At 50.3% G+C, this 20,759-nt stretch overlaps 3 protein-coding genes across 3 annotated transcripts in view; 2 read left to right on the top strand and 1 right to left on the bottom strand.

The window, feature by feature from the left end:
• The first annotated feature begins 111 nt into the window (after nucleotides 1–111).
• snrpc (small nuclear ribonucleoprotein polypeptide C) lies at nucleotides 112–2,764 on the top strand. The gene is made up of 6 exons (XM_047025015.1): nucleotides 112–223; nucleotides 667–709; nucleotides 842–950; nucleotides 1,101–1,160; nucleotides 1,443–1,547; nucleotides 2,196–2,764. Exons 1-6 carry the CDS (start codon nucleotides 216–218, stop codon nucleotides 2,315–2,317), a joined length of 447 nt encoding a protein of 148 aa, XP_046880971.1. The 5' UTR covers nucleotides 112–215; the 3' UTR covers nucleotides 2,318–2,764.
• A 4,692-nt stretch (nucleotides 2,765–7,456) lies between these two features.
• On the bottom strand, nucleotides 7,457–8,426 carry LOC124471891. Its single transcript, XM_047026554.1, has 2 exons — nucleotides 8,080–8,426; nucleotides 7,457–8,039 (listed from the first exon to the last, which is right to left on the bottom strand). The coding sequence occupies exons 1-2, from the start codon at nucleotides 8,265–8,267 to the stop codon at nucleotides 7,457–7,459; spliced, it is 771 nt and encodes a 256-aa protein (XP_046882510.1). The 5' UTR covers nucleotides 8,268–8,426.
• A 5,130-nt stretch (nucleotides 8,427–13,556) lies between these two features.
• Nucleotides 13,557–20,759, top strand: part of anks1ab (ankyrin repeat and sterile alpha motif domain containing 1Ab) — a 26,012-nt gene continuing 18,809 nt past the window's right edge. Inside the window, exons 1-2 of the mRNA XM_047025019.1 lie at nucleotides 13,557–14,141; nucleotides 19,010–19,079. Coding sequence (XP_046880975.1) covers nucleotides 13,848–14,141; nucleotides 19,010–19,079 — 364 coding nt within the window. The 5' untranslated portion in view covers nucleotides 13,557–13,847. The remainder of the gene's footprint in view (nucleotides 14,142–19,009; nucleotides 19,080–20,759) is intronic.

Below are 20,759 nucleotides of genomic sequence, written 5' to 3'. Positions count from 1 at the left end.
AAATCCATACAATTTCTGTCTTCTCACACAAAACATGCACTCAATCCCTTATTCGTGATCATTTAGTCAACCACTGACTAAAGACAAGGTATATAATAGCATTTGTTTCAGGTGGAACCGTGAGACCAAACCTTGCGTCTACGAATATTTATATCGAACACCAGGCAGGAAGTGACGAAATCACGGCGGCAGAGGGGCAGCGTTGCTTGAACAACATGCCGAAGTAAGTCTATTTTTCGATTACACAGTTAACTTGAAAGCATACTTCTCGTGGGTCCAATTATTTTAAACATGTTTATGAACAATCGTTTGAGCACGCTTGCTATGAAACATAAACATAAAAACGTGTTAGTAGCTAGCTCTTTTGGACGTTAGCTAGCTACAACATAGCTAGTGCTAGCTAGTAACGTTTGCTATGCTATCATCGCCGGCACTGTTGCCAGTGGATAATCTTTGCAACAGTTGACGTTACTATTATATTAATTGATCACTTAATATGTAAATTCACGTTGACTCTGAGAAAGTAAACGTAACTTTGTTAATCATATCAACGTATACTTTCTCGCTTTCTTAGAGGATGTAGTGATATTGGCTAAAATGCTTTGTTTGATGTTTAGACGAATTAGCTAGCTAGCTACAATGACCAAATCTCTTTAAATCCCGCAGATTTTACTGTGACTATTGCGATACGTACCTCACACATGACTCGGTAAGTGACTGAAGAATAATCATAAGATTTTGTGATGTAAAATACATTTCGTGAGGATGCAGTCAATAGTACTTTGTACTAAATACATACATTTCATGATGATGCAGTTATTAGTACTTTGATCTCATACAGCCGTCTGTGAGAAAGACCCACTGCAGTGGAAGAAAACACAAGGAGAATGTGAAGGACTACTACCAGAAGTGGATGGAGGAACAGGCGCAGAGCCTCATTGATAAAACAAGTAAGCAGACAGCGAACGTGGTGTCGGCACGTCGAAAGCCTTGTTCTCCGTGACTATCTGATTACCAAATTGACCCCGCGATTGGTGATGTGGTCGTGGGCAGTCACCGTGCTGCTGTTGGTGTGTCTGATGAGTGTTCTTCCTCCACAGCGGCTGCGTTCCAGCAGGGCAAGATTCCCAGCACCCCATTCCCTGGCGCCCCTCCCCCAGGTAAGACAGCATGGCCAAGCTGTGGATCAGAGATGATCTGATGCTTGCTGCTTCACATGTAGAAATTCTGTCAAACATACTTAGACCGGAGTGGACGGCACTTTGTTCCCCACTGCCATGAGTCCCCAGACAGGCTCTCTGTTCAGCTCCGCTGTACATCCACTGTTTCATCTACTAACAAAACTCAGGACCAACAAGTTGTTTCTTCAATATCTTTGTTCAGTGATTAATAACCTCTAATCTGTCAAATCTGAATAATCCTGTCTGTGTTGTGACCCCCAGGGGGCCCTCCGCGCCCCGGCATGCTTCCCACGCCCCCCATGGGAGGCCCCCCCATGATGCCTATGATGGGGCCCCCTCCTCATGGGATGATGCCAGGAGGACCAGGTAAGACTGGGACCCACAGCTCACTTTCAATTCAAATATAATACAACTTTATTGGTATAGCCCTTTTTACAAGCAATGTCAGAGGGCTTCACATACGCCCACAGAACTGCCCCTCAACCAACCTAAACCCTCAATTCACATTGTTCCTTGAATCTGACCACTGGACAAACAGTTAGAGCCATGTACCCCTAATGCATGATCCTCTGCCATACATTCTACATGCAGTATTCATACGTTGCATTAGATGAGTCTGCTAAATGAACAAAATGTCAATTTAAAATAAACATTGATCCTGAAATAAGTTAAAGGATATGACCAGATATTGAGAAAGTTTTGTTCGGTAACAGCTAATAAACAGTTGAACATATCACATAACATTAGTTTAAACGGCACTACATGTGTCAGACTTAATATGCAGTCATCAAATATGATCTGGTCTGTTTGTGAAGTCTGCCAAGATGTCTCCTTTAGGACAGGATTATTTATTCACCATACATGTCTGGCTGCTCCCCTCCATCTTACAACCCTCCAAGGACATGCGTCTGGGACTGAGTCCCCAACTATGTCATTTCAGGCCTGACCCGTCATGATGTGCTGACTGTGTTGTCATGGTGACCGGTGTCCAATCCTTCCTTTCCTGTCCTTCAGGTCCAGGAATGCGTCCACCAATGGGAGGCCATATGCAAATGATGCCAGGACCTCACATGATGCGTCCGCCTCGACCAATGATGATGCCGGTCCGTCCGGGCATGATGAGGCCAGACAGATAGGGCCCCCGGAGCTCCACAGGCCAGGAGGGAGCCCTCTGATTGGCTCCTTCATGAACATTCACTCTCTGACTCTGAAGGACTCTCGCTCTGCCACAGCAGTAGGTCGTTTTGAGTTTTTGGAGAAATTTGTGTTCCTGAACCGATCCTGGGAACCTATCCTGGGACTATCATCATTTTTAGAGTTAGACCCCCCCACACCCCCACCCCAACACACACACACCTGGTCATGGTGTTTGTTAGTGATGTCACACACAAGCAGATGTGTGATATTCCAACCTACAGGTCTTTTTGAAGCATGGTGTGTTTTTTTTAAGTTTCTGAATTAGATGCTCACTGTAAGACTTTACTTTCCAAGTCGACAGCTCCCTGATTTCTTTTTATTGTGCCATTGTTTTATAAAAATGTAGTCCAGTCTTCTCTTCGTGAAATAAAGTGTGTTGACTTGGAGTTGTGTTTGGGTTTGTGTGAGCTGTTAGCTGCCGTTGAAACAGCAGGTTGTGGAGGTCTGCAGAGGTTCTGCATGGTGACTTCCAGGTGGCGCTAGAGACTCACTGCAGCTCATCACAGAGACGGGGGGGCAGGTATGTGTGCAGGAGAGGAAGGAGAGGACAAGAGGAGGTGTGGGTCTGAGCTCTAGATCAGCAGTGGTATGTACTGTAATAGTAATGTCTTCGCTTTCAGGAAATTACTAAGTTATCCACAGATTTTCCAACATTCAATATGCCATAACCACAAGAAGAGATGCTTCAAACTACCTCTGATGTAGCAACTGATAACATGGATGCGTAGCTGTGCATAGTTAGCATCGATAGACAGTTCACAGCATCCATCAGGAATTCTTCAAAGCCGCGAGGTGCTAAAAATAAAATTCAGTGTCATCGCTTTTCTTAATATATTTAATTAAAGCATGATTGTAGGCAATCGCATGACTACTCTCAGGGATGGGATCCATTAAGGGCTCAATGAACATGCACTTTCCCCACGTCCTGCTGCCTGTGATGGCTGGCACTGCACTGAGATGGAAGACATGTTAATGTATATACTTCATATAGCTGCAGCATACGCCGATGTCCATGTGTCAGCTGGAATGGAAAGAGTTCTTTATGAATATTCAATTATCCCATAAAGAGGCGTTCAGGTCCCCTGGACCTGGGGGAGGGAGAGTGCAGTGGATGCGGTAGTTAAACATTGGAGCCTTTTAGACCATGGTTGCACTTTTTTGTGTTTTTTGGAAGAAAACAAGCTTTTTTTATTTACTTTTTCTTGGGTGAGTAGAATTCTGATTAGGTTTCCATGTGAGGGGCGGTTTAGATCAGTGGTTAGAGCAGCCTACTTCACTGCAGATGACGAGGTTGCCGGTTCAAAATCCTTACCGTAGGTTAATTTGCATAAAGGCGTCAGCTAATTTAGTGCATTGCAAAATTGCTCTGGAATGTTAACTTGTGAACAGGACAACCCAAAGTGTGTAGGACTTCGAAAATGACACCTAAATCTTTGAACATTTTCCGATTGTTCACGGACATTATCAAACCAGATGAGAGGAAGTGGCCTGGGGGATTAAAGCCAGCCCTGCTCTGATGCTCTGGTTGCTACTAGCTGGCGCGCATTTGATATTCCTATCGCGCAATCGCATGCATTAAATCGGTAGGATATTAACACTCAGAGCATGCAGGAGAAACTGCCATGTTGAGTTCTCCATTCAGTCCAGCAACCCCTCCTGTTCTGCAGACCACAAACAAAGACATTTATACACAAGATAAAGAGGCGTGAAAACAATGACAATTAGATTTATGCTTGGTTTAATTTAGTCTCGTTTCAATATAGCTAGCGTTTGGCAGTTCAAAGATTGTCATGCCAATAAAGCTCCTTTGATATCGTCCCTGTCTCAGCCAGGCGCTGGAGGATCTGTCCAGGCTTTCCATGCATGACCAGTCACAGAATTAAGTTAAATTCCAGTTGCAAGATTGACAGGGCAGACAGGGCTGGCTGCAGACAGGGCTGGCTGCAGACAGGGAGCCCATGGAACTGTACCTAAACCCTCAACCTAAAACCAAACTCAGTTATGGGTGAGAGTGGGTGAGGGAGTGGGCTGCCAATCAGAAATGAACGAATGGAATGACGGAAGCTTGGCAGAGTCCCTTCTCCTCACCCCCCGCTCACCCTCCCCTCACCCCTCCACTGCCCTGCCACCAACACCACTACTCTGTAATTTAATCCATTTAGTCATGGCTCTGAATCAATATCCATTTTCTGGAGCCTCAGGGAAAACTGCTCTCTCTCCTCTCTTTTCTCTTCTCTCTCCTCTTTCTCTCCCCTCTCTCCTCTTTCTCTCCCCTCTCTTCTCTCTTCTCTTCTCTCTTTCTGTCTGGATTATGCAGCAGGTCTTCTCTGGGGCTACATCTACACGTTAACATCAGAGGAAGAGTTTACACCTCACACGCTCCGTATCCCTCGGTAACAGTTAGCCCAGGTCCCTCACACCTGGTCACTATCACCTGGTCACTATCACCTGGTCCCTCACACCTGGTCCCTCACACCTGGTCACTATCACCTGGTCCCTCACACCTGGTCACTATCACCTGATCCCTCACACCTGGTCACTATCACCTGGTCACTATCACCTGGTCCCTCACACCTGGTCACTATCACCTGGTCCCTCACACCTGGTCACTATCACCTGGTCCCTCACACCTGGTCACTATCACCTGGTCACTATCACCTGGTCCCTCACACCTGGTCACTATCACCTGGTCACTATCACCTGGTCCCTCACACCTGGTCACTATCACCTGGTCCCTCACACCTGGTCACTATCACCTGGTCCCTCACACCTAGTCACTATCACCTGGTCCCTCACACCTGGTCACTATCACCTGGTTATTATCGCCTGGTCAATCACACCTGGTCACTATCACCTGGTCCTTCACACCTGGTCACTATCACCTGGTCACTATCACCTGGTCCCTCACACCTGGTCACTATCACCTGATCACTATCACCTGGTCACTATCACTTGATCACTATCACCTGGTCACTATCACCTGGTCCCTTACACCTGGTCACTATCACTTGATCACTATCACCTGGTCACTATCACCTGGTCCCTTACACCTGGTCACTATCACCTGGTCACTATCACCTGGTCACTACACTACACACACTGGTCTGTGTATGTAAGCCAGCTCATGCAGTATAATTGTTATTTTTCCTAGTTAACAACTTAAGTAGCTAATTAAAACAGCATTACTGTTGTGTTGTTTCTCCACATCATGGGAGGCCTACTGAAACATACTGCGGATTATAGTCTAACCTAGATTACTCTACTTCTGATTCATAACTTGCGCTAAACTTGAATTAAGTTAAATTCCAGTTGCAAGATTTAATTACTGGGCAATTACAAGTGAACCATGGAGGAAGGTGTCATGAAATGATGATTATAATTCCAACTCATCTCTTTCTCTCCTCAGCACTGTGATGGATTTAGTGTCAGGCAGTGTCTGACCAGCCAAGTGGAACTGATTTGGCCTGGTTGCCAGTGTAAAGGGTGGAACCTGAGAGATGTGGCACATTAGCAGAGTAAGGATTTATGTCTAATAAAACTGATTAATTATAAGTGATGATCCGACGTAAGTGTTTGTGTAGACTGAGGAAGGGTGCTGCACAGGGAGAAAGTATTTCTGTATATATGCCAGGAAATATTACATGGAAACAGAGTTTTCAGATGTAATGTCTTTATTTAACAGAGGTTGTGTCCAGCTTGAGACTTGAAACTGAAACAGAACAATTCTTCCTTCGGGGGTCACTGGCTGTGAGTGTTACACACACACACACATGTACACCCACATACACACACCCCCACCTAGCATCCATAGTAACCCTCCAAGACCTCTGCCACAATTCAACCTTGCCAATGACACAACATGCCTCTCTAGTCTCTGAAGGCGTCAACCTAATGGAGAGCCTGGAACGTTCCATTCTGCCACTCTGTTGTGCAGGATAGATCCAGCACACAGAGCTGTCCTGATCCAGCACACAGAGCTGTCCTGATCAAGCACACAGAGCTGTCCTGATCAAGCACACAGAGCTGTCCTGCACACAGAGCTGTCCTGATCAAGCACACAGAGCTGTCCTGATCAAGCACACAGAGCTGTCCTGATCAAGCACACAGAGCGCTGTCCTGATCCAGCACACAGAGCTGTCCTGATCCAGCACACACAGCTGTCCTGCACACAGAGCTGTCCTGATCCAGCACACAGAGCTGTCCTGACCCAGCACACAGTGTATTATAGACGTGTATTATTGTGTTTTGATTACTTTCTCGACAGTAAGTGCTTTCTGAGCTGATGTGTTGGAGGAGTTGAGGTCTGGAGCCGGACGGTTCAGGCTTCTGATCACAGCTAGGCTACCTGCTTCCCTGCCTCCTGCTTCCCTGCATCCTGCTTCCCTGCCTCCTGCTTCCCCGCCTCCTGCCTCCTGCTTCCCTGCCTCCTGCCTCCACATCTATTATAAATGCCTGCATGAAATATTCATTGTCAACATTTTAATTTGTAGAGGCAGTTTATAAAAGTCAGAAGGACAGAAACATTTGACCATAAAGCTCCAGAATGTCCTCCTCCTTGAAGTAATTCAGCAAGTTTGAAATGTGTTGCACACGATTATCTCTCCTCAAAGATTTTCTCAACTGCTTCTGTTGCGTTTGGGGCTAATGTTTTGCAGTGAAATATCATTTTGACATAAAAATGATACAGGGAGAATGATAAAGATGTTTGTGTATTTGAGTAAACTCCTTAAGAGTTGATTGTATTTCAGTTTTGGAAAGAGGCAGGTTTGAAGGTGACTAACTTAAACATGGAAGAGAAGAGCAGTCTTCTTCATGAAGGGTAAGTACCTTCCTATGGAACATACTACATAAGTGTTACAGCTGTTCACTTAAAAGTGTCTGTGTCATTTTGGAACAACTTAACCGGATGAATATTTAATTCAACCTCGCCTCATACAGAGGGATCTGAATTTTTCATCAAGGTCCTCATCTCATCGTAATATACAGTGCGGTGGTGCACCTCCACATTGCGGCCATCTTGAATTTTTAACTTCCTTTGAGGAAGAACGGGTCCCAGTGCATTCCACCCTGGCAAACTGTCAAGATACTTTGTCATACTTCTCTTTTGAGAGGCTCTCTGTCTGTCTGTCTGTCTGTCTGTCTGTCAGATACAGGGCTGGAACCTGAGATGCCGTGCTGGAACCTGAGATGCCGTGCTGGAACCTGAGATGCAGAGCTGGAACCTGAGATACAGAGCTGGAACCTGAGATACAGAGCTGGAACCTGAGATACAGAGCTGGAACCTGAGATGCAGAGCTGGAACCTGAGATGCCTACTGGAACCTGAGATGCCGTGCTGGAACCTGAGATGCCGTGCTGGAACCTGAGATGCCGTACTGGAACCTGAGATGCAGAACTGGAACCTGAGATGCCGTGCTGGAACCTGAGATGCCGTGCTGGAACCTGAGATGCAGAGCTGGAACCTGAGATGCAGGGCTGGAACCTGAGATGCCGTGCTGGAACCTGAGATACCGTGCTGGAACCTGAGATGCAGGGCTGGAACCTGAGATGCCGTGCTGGAACCTGAGATGCAGGGCTGGAACCTGAGATGCAGGGCTGGAACCTGAGATGCAGAGCTGGAACCTGAGATGCAGAGCTGGAACCTGAGATGCAGAGCTGGAACCTGAGATGCAGAGCTGGAACCTGAGATGCAGAGCTGGAACCTGAGAGGCAGGGCTGGAACCTGAGATGCGGCACATACACAGATGGAAAACCACTTCCACTTCACATTTTGTAATTCTTCTTCACAATTATTGTAAATATCGGCAACAATTTCTGCTCTATCACCGGGACAGAAGAATGCACACAGCAGATGAAAGAGCTTCACCGTGCAGACTGACTGAACCATCATCTTCTATTATCCTATTCAAACAACACTCATCATCCTCGCTTCCCAGAGGAGCCTGCAATCCTCTCCTCGCCAGTCAATAACACATTTTGTGTGAAATTGAAAACTCATCATGTGTAAGTACCTCTCCCAGAGTGTGTGGCTGTAACAGTGTCAGATGGAAACGAGGCAAGGTACTTCCACCCTGCACCTTCATCTTCACATCCCCAGTGACCTCCTTCCCTCCTCTTCCTCTCCTCTGACAGAAGCCCCAGTGACCTCCTTCCCTCCTCTTCCTCTCCTCTGACAGAAGCCCCAGTGACCTCCTTCCCTCCTCTTCCTCTCCTCTGACAGAAGCCCCAGTGACCTCCTTCCCTCCTCTTCCTCTCCTCTGACAGAAGCCCCAGTGACCTCCTTCCCTCCTCTTCCTCTCCTCTGACAGAAGCCCCAGTGACCTCCTTCCCTCCTCTTCCTCTCCTCTGACAGAAGCCCCAGGCCTGGCAGAGATTCTCCCCATCAGTGGCAGTCTGAGCATATTTGGTGCCCCGGGCGAGTTTTTCCACTTACCTAAACATATACATATATATGTGTAACTACACCCCACAGGTGTACAACTTGTATCCATATTCATATTATTCAAGTTGGTATATTATTAATGTTGCCAAACAATCGGTAGGAAAAAAATATATAAATAAATAATGACATGACCACCAGCTCGTCAGTGTGCTCTATGTACAGGATCCATCCACCCTGTCAAGGGCACCTGGCATGAAGACATGAGGCTTGAAGTGACCTCGCCGTCAGCCGTCAGAGATGTCAGGAGATGAACTACCCTCATCCTCTCACCCTGCCTCATCCTCTCACCATGCCTCATCCTTTCCCTTTCTCTGCCTCATCCTCTCACCCTGCCTCATCCTCTCACCCTGCCTCATCCTCTCCCTTTCTCTGCCTCATCCTCTCACCCTGCCTCATCCTCTCACCCTGCCTCATCCTCTCCCTTTCTCTGCCTCATCCTCTCCCTTTCTCTGCCTCATCCTCTCACCCTGCCTCATCCTCTCACCCTGCCTCATCCTCTCCCTTTCTCTGCCTCATCCTCTCACCCTGCCTCATCCTCTCACCCTGCCTCATCCTCTCACCCTGCCTCATCCTCTCCCTTTGTCTGTCTCATCCTCTCCCTTTCTCTGTCTCATCCTCTCACCCTGCCTCATCCTCTCACCCTGCCTCATCCTCTCTCCCTTCCTCTGCCTCATCCTCTCCCTTTCTCTGCCTCATCCTCTCACCCTGCCTCATCCTCTCTCCCTTCCTCTGCCTCATCCTCTCCCTTCCTCTGCCTCATCCTCTCCCCCTTCGTCTGCCTCATCCTCTCACCCTGCCTCATCCTTTCAACCCGCCTCATCCTCTCACCCTGCCTCAACCTCGCTCCCTTTCTCTGCCTCCAGATCACCACCACCCTCCGGTTTCCCTCGTAAACTATCAGTCACGTTCACAAGACAGGGTGTCCTTTCTGTTTGATTGGTTGAACATTTGGACTGTTGCGTGTGGTTGGTTCTGGTGTGGTCTGTGAGCGATCAGAGCATGCAGCGATCTGATAGGTGATTAAAAACTATGCACGTGTTCTATTTCTATGTATTTCTCTGTGTGGATTCAGGCCGTCTTATTCTGCCAACAGCAATAACAAGGAAATGTGTTTAATATGTCACCAGCCCTTCGTCATGGCAACCCCATGATGAGAAAACCAAACACATGTACCTCATCTCACTATTGTTTTCACAGGAAACCCTGCACACTTCTACACACACACACACACACACACACACACAGGGCTGCTCAGTACAGGAAAACCTGCACACCTCTACACGCACACGAGCACACGTATTTGCACACTAGTGGAATCACATATACACTCACTCTGCCCCAGGCCCTGAGACACACCAGAGATGAACACTACCACACTGAGGCAGTGAGACCAGAGATGAACACTACCACACTGAGGCAGTGAGACCAGAGATGAACACTACCACACTGAGGCAGAGACACCAGAGATGAACACTACCACACTGAGGCAGTGAGACCAGAGATGAACACTACCACACTGAGGCAGTGAGACCAGAGATGAACACTACCACACTGAGGCAGAGACACCAGAGATGAACACTACCACACTGAGGCAGTGAGACCAGAGATGAACACTACCACACTGAGGCAGAGACACCAGAGATGAACATTACCACACTGAGGCAGTGAGACCAGAGATGAACACGACCACACTGAGGCAGAGAGACCAGAGATGAACACTACCACACTGAGGCAGTGAGACCAGAGATGAACACGACCACACTGAGGCAGAGACACCAGAGATGAACACTACCACACTGAGGCAGAGACACCAGAGATGAACACTACCACACTGAGGCAGAGACACCAGAGATGAACATTACCACACTGAGGCAGTGAGACAGATGCTGCTGGAACATCATAGTCTGCAGGATCTCCTTGATTAGCTCCTAGCTCGTCTTAATATCAACGCTGTGGGCGGGGTTCCTGCTGCACCATCTGCAAGTCGCTTTGGATGAGCGATTCTGCCAAGAGAAGTAATGTTGTTTTATTAATTAAGTTATATTCGTACTACATTTACATTTAGTCATTTAGCCGACACTCTTATCCAGAGCGACTTACTGTAAGTACAGGGACATTACCCCGGGGTAAGTAGGGTGAAGTGCCATGCCCAAGGACAACGTCATTTTGCACAGGAACCAGCAACCTTCTGATTAATAGGAGGAGAGAGAGGAGAGGAGAGAGAGGAGATGAGAGGGGAGAGAGAGGAAAGGAGAGGAGAGAGAGCGAGAGGAGAGGAGAGAGAGGAAAGGAGGGGAGGAGGAGAGAGAGGAGGGAGAGGAGAGGAGAGGAGAGAGAGGAAAGGAGGAGAGGAGGAGAGGAGAGAGAGGAGAGAGGAGAGAGAGGAGAGAGGAGAGGAGAGAAAGTGAGAGAGAGAGCACCCACACAGCTCAACACAACAGGCAGTCACACCTGATAAATCTCAGTGAACAGAACACTGACTACATTTTATTGAGATGACTAAACAACAACATGCCTGGCATGAAATCCTTCCAAACCGCTCCCAGCCATGTAGCCCATTGTTGAACTGTTGTTGACATGGAGTAAATATTTACAGATGACTGAAGTCTCCACGGTGCATTAGAGGGACAGGAGGGACAGTTGTCCTGGTCCTTCATCTGGCTACAGAGCCCTGGGGGCCACAGTGAGTCATCAAGACACACACAAAAACAGGCAGAGAGACAGGCAGGCAGACAGGCAGGCCGGCAGACAGGCAGGCAGACAGGCAGGGAGACAGACAGACAGGCAGCTAGGCAGACAGGCAGAGAGACAGACAGGCAGACAGGCAGCCAGACAGGCAGAGAAACAGACAGAGAGACAGACAGGCAGATGGGCAGCCAGACAGGCAGAGAGACAGACAGGCAGACGGGCAGCCAGACAGACAGGCAGAGAGACAGACAGGCAGACAGGCAGGGAGACAGACAGGCAGAGAGACAGACAGAGAGACAGGCAGGCAGGCCTTGAGATCTCCTCCTACTGTAGCTGTCACAAATGGAGCTGACCAGAGACAGGAAACTGAGTCAGAGCCATTTTTTTGTGCAGCACTTTGTGTTAGAAGCATTGTCACAGAGCGCTTCACAGATGCCCACAGAGTAGCACCTAATGTGGGGGTCAGATGGCTGAGGGGTTAGGGAATCAGGCTATTAATCTCATTCTCTTGGGCCTTGGCAGTGCAGGTCAGGCCCTAACCCTAACCCAGGCAGCACGGCCCAGGGCTAGTGAATCCTGCACCTCACAAGGGGTCCAGCCCCCTCCTTGGAGCTGACGGAGAACTGAGGGAGAGCCAGGGGTCTCTGCCTTCCTGCCCGGTCATGCAGCCCTCCTCTGCCTGCAGCCTCTGAAGAGGTCTGTCCTTAACCATTGATCAGTTAACAATAATCAAAGACTACTTTATGACTTGTATACAGTTTGGAATACTTCTTCATTTCCCACTGCCAGACCACACCCTCCTCTGCCTCTACCCTCCCACTGCCAGACCACACCCTCCTCTGCCTCTACCCTCCCACTGCCAAAGGAAGCTTCTAACTCCAGGAAGACCAACACGACAGGAGTCAACATCGACAGGTGAAGATGTGAGCCTCACACCACGACACTCCTCTCCTTCCTCTTCCTCAGGGCTTCATCTGCGTCAGGAAGACGCCAGCCCTACTGGGACCAGCGCCCAGACCCAGACGTCCTCTCCTCACAGGGGGTTAGAGGAGGACTCCTTCCCCCGCCCCTCACCCCCCCCCCCCCCTCCTCAGAGCAGCACCAGACACACAGTGCGTCAGTAACCTGATTATCCCAGCTGTCAGTCTGAGGCCCAGGATCCTCCGCTCCTCAGACAGGGATCACAGCGTTCCTCAGCTCTGGGAGTCTGCAGACGACCAGGGAGACGGACAGAGCTCCACAGAGCACAAGACAGCACAGGGACAGCACAGAGCTCCACAGAGGACAACACAGCACAGGGACAGCACAGAGCTCCACAGAGGACAACACAGCACAGGGACAGCACAGAGCTCCACAGAGGACAACACAGCACAGGGACAGCACTGAGGACGCAAAGGACACAGGACAGCACAGACATCACCAAATATTACAGGACAAACCAGGACTTTACACTGAGACAAGAGAGAGGAACAACACAGGAACCGGTATGGAAGAGCAGGTTTGGTTCACAGGGGAGACTGGATGTGTCAGATGATGCTGTGCAAACTGCTTTAACTCATTTAGATTGACTAACTAAAGGCGCTTGTATTTGTTTAGTTTTGAAACTGCTCTCTTTTTTAAAGTATTGTGTATAATTGAGTATAATGTATGTTTTCAAAGCTATGATCAGATTAGTGTGTTTGTGTGTGTGGGGGGGGGGGGGGCGTGGAGGGCTGATGTGTGCTTGTTTTATGTAGTGTTTCATGTCGTATCTCACTCGGTCTTCAGTTTGCTACCATCCTGGTGGGACTGGTGTTCCTGGTGCTTCTGAAACCTGAGCGTCCTGGTCTGTGCTGGGGCACAGGACGTGAGGGGAAGAGAGCCCGAGAGAGTCGAGGGAGGAAGAGCAGAGGAAAGAAACTCTTATGAGGCCGTCACTGGGCACGGAGGGGGGTGGAGGGGCGGGGCGGAGAGGGGCGGGGAGGGGCGGGGCGGGGGTAAGCAGGATACCAGTAGTGGGTGGACCCAGGAGATATGAATCAGATCCACACACAACAAGCCTGTCTGTTCCACGCTCCCTCTCCACCAAGCAGGAGTGCAGGCACTAAGCTGGAGTGTGTGCAGGCGGCCCGTGTCAGGGGCGTCGCAGACGGAGATCTTTTCCTGTTGCTCCGTTGTCTTACATCCTTCTCTGTGTCTGCCTGCTTTCCTCAGCCAGGAGACGAGGAGGAGCTAGAGAGAGAACCCTGGATCAGCTGTGTTCCCCTGGCCTCTACGCCCTGACCACCCCATCTACACAGGACAGGCCTGGGCCTGGTGCCTCCAGCACAGACACCCCCCCGACCCGACCCGGACGTAAACATGGAGCCAGCCCCTAAGGAGGCTGACACCACGCATGCCAAGGTGGCCCCCAGCCAGAGGGCCGAGACCAGGGACTCGCCTGAGACCGTGCCCGCCGTCAGGCTCAGGCCGCCTGGGGTGCTGAAGCTGACCCGCAGCCTGTCCAAGTCTGACTCGGACCTGTTGGTGTGGCCGCAGGCGGAGGAGGATGGCGCTCTGGGATGCCGCGGAGGGTCTGTGTTCGACTGCAGCTCGGGGCAGCAGGACCAGCAGAGGGTGGAGCACTCGCCTTCCTTCGCCTCCGAGTGGGATGAGGTAATGATTCTGCTCTGGTGCCGAGGAAAACATGTAGGGATGGACAGAAGGAGGGGAAAGAGGGAGGGAGGACACTGTGACCGAGAGAGAGGAAAAGAGAGGACAGAATAACATGCAGGAGTCTGGAGAGGACGAAGAGCAGCAGGAGATGTAGGCGTCCAGAGCTCTCTCCTGGCCCAGTCAGGCTGTCAGGGCAGAGAGCCTGAGGGCAGGAGCTGCTGAATGCATGAGTGCCCTGTTCCCCCCCCCCCCGCTGCCCTGCACACACGGGGCTAATTGGCCTTGTGCTGTCACTCCTTATCCCCTCAGCTGGCTTCACATGGGGTCTACCCACGCTCCGGCTTCACTGTACCCCTCTCCTCTCTCTGCCTCCCCTGCCTCCCCTGCCTCTCCTGCCTCCCCTGCCTCTCCCGCTCCGCTCCAGGGTCTGTAGTGAAAGGCGACAGTGCTCACTTCAATTTTGGCAGCACTTCCTCCTCCCCCAGTCCCGACCTAACCCTGCCCGCCCCTCCCCCCTGCCCTCCCCCACCTGCCCCCCACCCCCCAGTCTGAAAAACTGTTTACTCAGACTGGTCTGGCAGGGTGGGGCGTCCTGTTCTCAAGGGCATCCTGTTTTGCAGCTGCCCCCTGAGTGTCTATTCCTCTTCCAAATGTTGAGAGTTTATTGGAACTGAGGCTGATGCTGAGGCTGGGGCTGAGGCTGAGGCTGAGGCTGGGGCTGGGGCTGGGGCAAGCGCTTAGAATGTGAACAACCCCTCCTCTTGATCTGAGAGAGAAGTAGAGACAGAGAGAGCACAGGATACACACACACTCACATGCACATATACACACACAAGCACACACATGCACATATACACACACAAGCACACACACACATGCACATATACACACACAAGCACACACATGCACATATACACACACAAGCACACACATGCACATATACACACACAAGCACACACACACATGCACATATACACACACAAGCACACACATGCACATATACACACACAAGCACACACACACATGCACATATACACACACAAGCACACACATGCACATATACACACACAAGCACACACATGCACATATACACACACAAGCACACACACACATGCACATATACACACACAAGCACGCACAAATGCACGCGGACCAATCAGGTTGTGATTGGGGCTTGTTCACATCAAAAGACATTGATTGAAGACAGATGACTACAGAGGATCTTAACATCCCTGGCGCATGGTTTTATCAGGTCAGCCTTTGTCTGGAACTCTTTTGTGGTGGTCTTCTTGTAGCCAGCTGTTGTTGTTGCTAACTTATGCTATGCTATGATAGGCCACGCTAGGCTACGCACTGACAGTAGCCTACTACTGTACTGGGCTGTGCTAGACTTCAGGCAACGCTAGGCTACAGTAAACTACACTACGCTACGCTAGACCACATCAGGCAATTGTTTAGATGGGGGACAATTACACTACAGTAGTAGGCCAACAGTTTTAACTTTGCACAATAGAGTTGGAACAAGCAGCCGGATATCTCCACTGGGGTTTGGAGATCCCGATGGACCGTGTGTCCTTGTTCCAAGGCCAACTGCAACTGTTCGTACCAGACACAGACCTCATCAGTGGTGTAGTCTGGTGATACGCAGGCATGTATCACAAACCCAGGAGACTTTCCCCAGGAAACACAGGTAGGGGAGGGCACAGGAGAGGGAGAAAGGATTGGGTAAGTGACATTTTGCCCGCTACTTCATTCGAGACACGGCTGCTAGGTTTACCCTGTGGAGCTTGTAGGATCAGAGCAGAGTGATGATGTCACATCAGCAGGGAGCTCTGGGCAGGGAGTGCGGCTTGTTATTGCTAATTGGGTTAAGCGCTTTAATGGCTGCATACTGCCATTCAACCCTAAGCCCATAGTTTAATGTGATCATCAGGAATGTGCACATATGGGAGAAGATTAAAGGGGCCTCTTACCGTACTCTCGGACAGACGCTCATGATAACAAATATTTTGACGTATTTTAGTAAATATATATATTTTAGTAAGCCTATAGCTCCTTCACATTATACTCTTCAGCGTTCCTCCAAAGCGAAACCGTTTCTTGTCACTTTGAAGCGCCTGACTGAGCAGCATCTGAGGTGTAGTTTACTCAACACCTCCGGTTCGTCAACTCAAACAGCTCCAGGCAACTCATTTTAAAAGTTGAGTTTAATGATCAAATGGGGGACCCAGTCTGGTGAGGGACCCAGCCTGGTGAGGGACCCAGTCTGGTGAGAGACCCAGCCTGGTGAGGGACCCAGCCTGGTGAGGGACCCAGTCTGGTGAGGGACCCAGTCTGGTGAGGGACCCAGCCTGGTGAGGGACCCAGCCTGGTGAGGGACCCAGTCTGGTGAGAGACCCAGCCTGGTGAGGGACCCAGCCTGGTGAGGGACCCAGTCTGGTGAGGGACCCAGTCTGGTGAGGGACCCAGCCTGGTGAGGGACCCAGCCTGGTGAGGGACTGTTGCTCTACGGGCTCCACAGCAGGTGAAATTGAAGTGCTCTGTAAAAAGATTAACAATTTATCGGCTCAGAGTACAGGACGATCACCATGAGATTAGCGCAGTTCATTGTAGTCCTCTTAATAAGCCCCTACACTTAATTGTGCTTTATCTTCTCTCTACATCTCTCTCTTTACCTAATGCTCCCTCTCTTTTCCCTCCCCCTTCCCCCCCCCCCCCCTCTCTCTTTCTCTCTCTCTCTCTCACTCTCTCTCTCTCTCTCTCTCTCTCTCTGTCCATCACTCTCTTCAATTAGAGATTAGAATTATTCCTAGCAGGGCTGAGACTCTAGCCAGCACCGAGACAATCTAACAGGGATCCCTGAAGGTTTCATGGTAGCTGAGTTTCTCTGCGTATCTCATCTCTGTATGAGATGCCAGAAACGAGGTCACCACCAGTGAGGCAGGAAACACCAGGATGCTGAGATGCTCCAGTCCTCCTCAGCCATGGTGGATGGAATCCAGCCTATTTTTGCCTTTAAATCTATATTTAACAAGGGGTAATGTTATTCACAATATACAAATAGCACGCTTCATGACTGTGTTGTGTGTTACACTGCTGCCTACACAGCAGCAGGATCTTGTCGAGGCTGTGGAGATCTTCTGATGTGTTCAGCTGTGAAAGCTAGGCTTTTAATAGCTGCAAGGTTTTAAAAAAACTCTTACCATTGCCCTCCAGCTAATTCCCCCCCCCCCCCCCCCCCCCCCCCCGCGCCTGGTGAGTGCAGTACTGGGGGGGTGTAATGGGGACGGGCCAGTTAACGCCACTCTGATTCTGCATTCTAGATCTTTTGAATTAAAACATTTTTGGGGGGCCGTAATGAGGACCTGTGTGTTCATGTAGGAGGGAGATAGGAGGGAGATGGGAGGGAGATGGGAGGGATGTTGGAGGGATCTGGGATTCAGAGTACAAGACAGGAGCGGGGTTTGGCTGCAGGCAGAAGGGCTGCAGGCAGAAGGTCTGCAGGCAGAAGGTCTGCAGGCAGGAGCCAGGCGTCCCTAGTGTCTGACTTCCAAATGAATCACGTTTTTTTCTGAGTGTTGATGCCACTAGCAAAGTGCATCAGGCTTTTCCAAACACTAAATATTACATCACAGAACTCTCTCTGTGTCTGTGCTGAGAGACAGATTGAGCTTTTCAGGGTTTTTTGCTAGACAATATGCAGATGACATCACAGGGTGGAACAAAATTCCTGGTTACACTAGGGTAGGTAGCTTAGAGGCAGTCACAGTATAGATGAGTTAGAGGCAGTCACAGTATAGATGAGTTAGAGGCAGTCACAGTATAGATGAGTTGAGGCAGTCACAGTACAGTTAGAGGCAGTCACAGTATAGATGAGTTAGAGGCAGTCACAGTACAGTTAGAGGCAGTCACAGTATAGATGAGTTAGAGGCAGTCACAGTACAGTTAGAGACAGTCACAGTATAGATGAGTTAGTCAGTCACAGTATATCTCTCCCTCTATCCATCTCTCTCTCACACTCTCTCCCTCCCTCCCTCTTCTCCCCCTCTCTCTCCTTCCCTCTCCTTCTCTCTTTCTCTCTCTCTCTCTCCCTATATCAGTCTCTCTCTCCCTCCTTCTCTCTCTCTATCCCTATATCAGTCTCTCTCTCCCTCCCTCTCCTTCTCTCTCTCTATCCCTATATCAGTCTCTCTCTCCCTCCCTTTTCTCCCCCTCTCTCTCCCTCCCTCTCCTTCTCTCTCTCTCTATCCCTACATCAGTCTCTCCCTCCCTCTCTTTCTCTCTATCCCTACATCAGTCTCTCTCTCCCTCCCTCTCCTTCTCTCTCTCCCTACATCAGTCTCTCTCTCTCTCCCTCCCTCTCTCTGTCTCCTCTGATGGTTTAGTCAGGATGGATGCTGGTTTGGATCCATAGTGTTGTCGTGGCTGCAGATGGTGTGTCTGCTGCACAGATTGATCCTCCTGTCCTGCAGTCCTGAACAGCTCCCTCTGTTTCTGCTGACTGGGGATGTTAAGACCCCATCAACGTTCCACGTCTGCTCTTATTCCATTACCTCAAACCAGCCCTGCTGGCCTGCCACCTCCCCAGACCCCCCCGCCCCCCCCGGCTCCCCCGGCTCCCCCGGCCCCCCCGGCCTCACCCAGAACACCACTCACCTCCCCCCTCTCTCGGGGTCTTCATGACACACATGGGACACATCTTCCTAAAACCTGTAACATGATACAACATAGTAATTTCAAAAACCATTACTGTCTTTTGTTAACTGTACCGACAATTTAAATGTTTCCAAATGTTTTGGGGAATAAATTATCTCACAATTGTTCCTTGAGGTGTGACCTCACTTCCTGTTCCTCTTCTTCCCCCTCAGATTGAGAAAATCATGAACCTGATTGGAGAAGGCATCGAGTTGTCCGGTGACCAGCCACCCACACCCTCAGGTGAGTTTGATTTGTCACGTGTCACATCCCATCTGGTTGGGATGCTGGGGAACTTGCACGTGCATGACGCTCACAAGCCCTGAGTTATGTAAGATGTTCATGTTATGGTGTCAAGGTCAGATCAAGGTCAGCTATGAACAGAATCTCTATGGGGCCAACCTGCTATCATAGAGATACGAGTACTCATTCATCCTTATAGGTGAGGAAACAATCCCATTCAGCTCGGTGTGCAAATGCTGTTAACTGAAGTGTGTAGGGGGTGTCTCCACTTTCAGAGAAACCCAATTCTGAAGTCACTTTTCTGTCAGTAAGCCAGGTGCTGTGTGTCAGTGATCCTGCATGCTGCAGAGGAGAGGCAGGTGCTGTGTGTCAGTGATCCTACATGCTGCAGAGGAGAGCCAGGTGCTGTGTGTCAGTGATCCTACATGCTGCAGAGGAGAGGCAGGTGCTGTGTGTCAGTGATCCTGGGTGGATGCTGCAGAGGAGAGCCAGGTGCTGTGTGTCAGTGACCCTGCATGCTGCAGAGGAGAGGCAGGTGCTGTGTGTCAGTGATCCTGCATGCTGCAGAGGAGAGCCAGGTGCTGTGTGTCAGTGATCCTGGGTGGATGCTGCAGAGGAGAGGCAGGTGCTGTGTGTCAGTGATCCTGCATGCTGCAGAGGAGAGCCAGGTGCTGTGTGTCAGTGATCCTGTATGCTGCAGAGGAGAGGCAGGTGCTGTGTGTCAGTGATCCTGCATGCTGCAGAGGAGAGCCAGGTGCTGTGTGTCAGTGATCCTGTATGCTGCAGAGGAGAGGCAGGTGCTGTGTGTCAGTGATCCTGCATGCTGCAGAGGAGAGCCAGGTGCTGTGTGTCAGTGATCCTGGGTGGATGCTGCAGAGGAGAGCCAGGTGCTGTGTGTCAGTGATCCTGGGTGGATGCTGCAGAGGAGAGCCAGGTGCTGTGTGTCAGTGACCCTGGGTGGATGCTGCAGAGGAGAGGCAGGTGCTGTGTGTCAGTGATCCTGCATGCTGCAGAGGAGAGCCAGGTGCTGTGTGTCAGTGATCCTGGGTGGATGCTGCAGAGGAGAGCCAGGTGCTGTGTGTCAGTGATCCTGCATGCTGCAGAGGAGAGCCAGGTGCTGTGTGTCAGTGATCCTGTATGCTGCAAAGGAGAGCCAGGTGCTGTGTGTCAGTGATCCTGCATGCTGCAGAGGAGAGGCAGGTGCTGTGTGTCAGTGATCCTGGGTGGATGCTGCAGAGGAGAGCCAGGTGCTGTGTGTCAGTGATCCTGGGTGGATGCTGCAGAGGAGAGGCAGGTGCTGTGTGTCAGTGATCCTGGGTGGATGCTGCAGAGGAGAGCCAGGTGCTGTGTGTCAGTGATCCTGCATGCTGCAGAGGAGAGCCAGGTGCTGTGTGTCAGTGATCCTGGGTGGATGCTGCAGAGGAGAGCCAGGTGCTGTGTGTCAGTGATCCTGGGTGGATGCTGCAGAGGAGAGCCAGGTGCTGTGTGTCAGTGATCCTGCATGCTGCAGAGGAGAGGCAGGTGCTGTGTGTCAGTGATCCTGCATGCTGCAGAGGAGAGGCAGGTGCTGTGTGTCAGTGACCCTGGGTGGATGCTGCAGAGGAGAGGCAGGTGCTGTGTGTCAGTGATCCTGCATGCTGCAGAGGAGAGGCAGGTGCTGTGTGTCAGTGATCCTGCATG

The sequence above is a fragment of the Hypomesus transpacificus genome, chromosome 9, assembly GCF_021917145.1.
Source record: "Hypomesus transpacificus isolate Combined female chromosome 9, fHypTra1, whole genome shotgun sequence".
In the NCBI taxonomy this organism is placed as follows: domain Eukaryota; kingdom Metazoa; phylum Chordata; class Actinopteri; order Osmeriformes; family Osmeridae; genus Hypomesus; species Hypomesus transpacificus.
The sequence above is the reverse complement of the archived record's forward strand: the minus strand, read 5'-3'. Positions and strand labels throughout refer to the sequence as shown.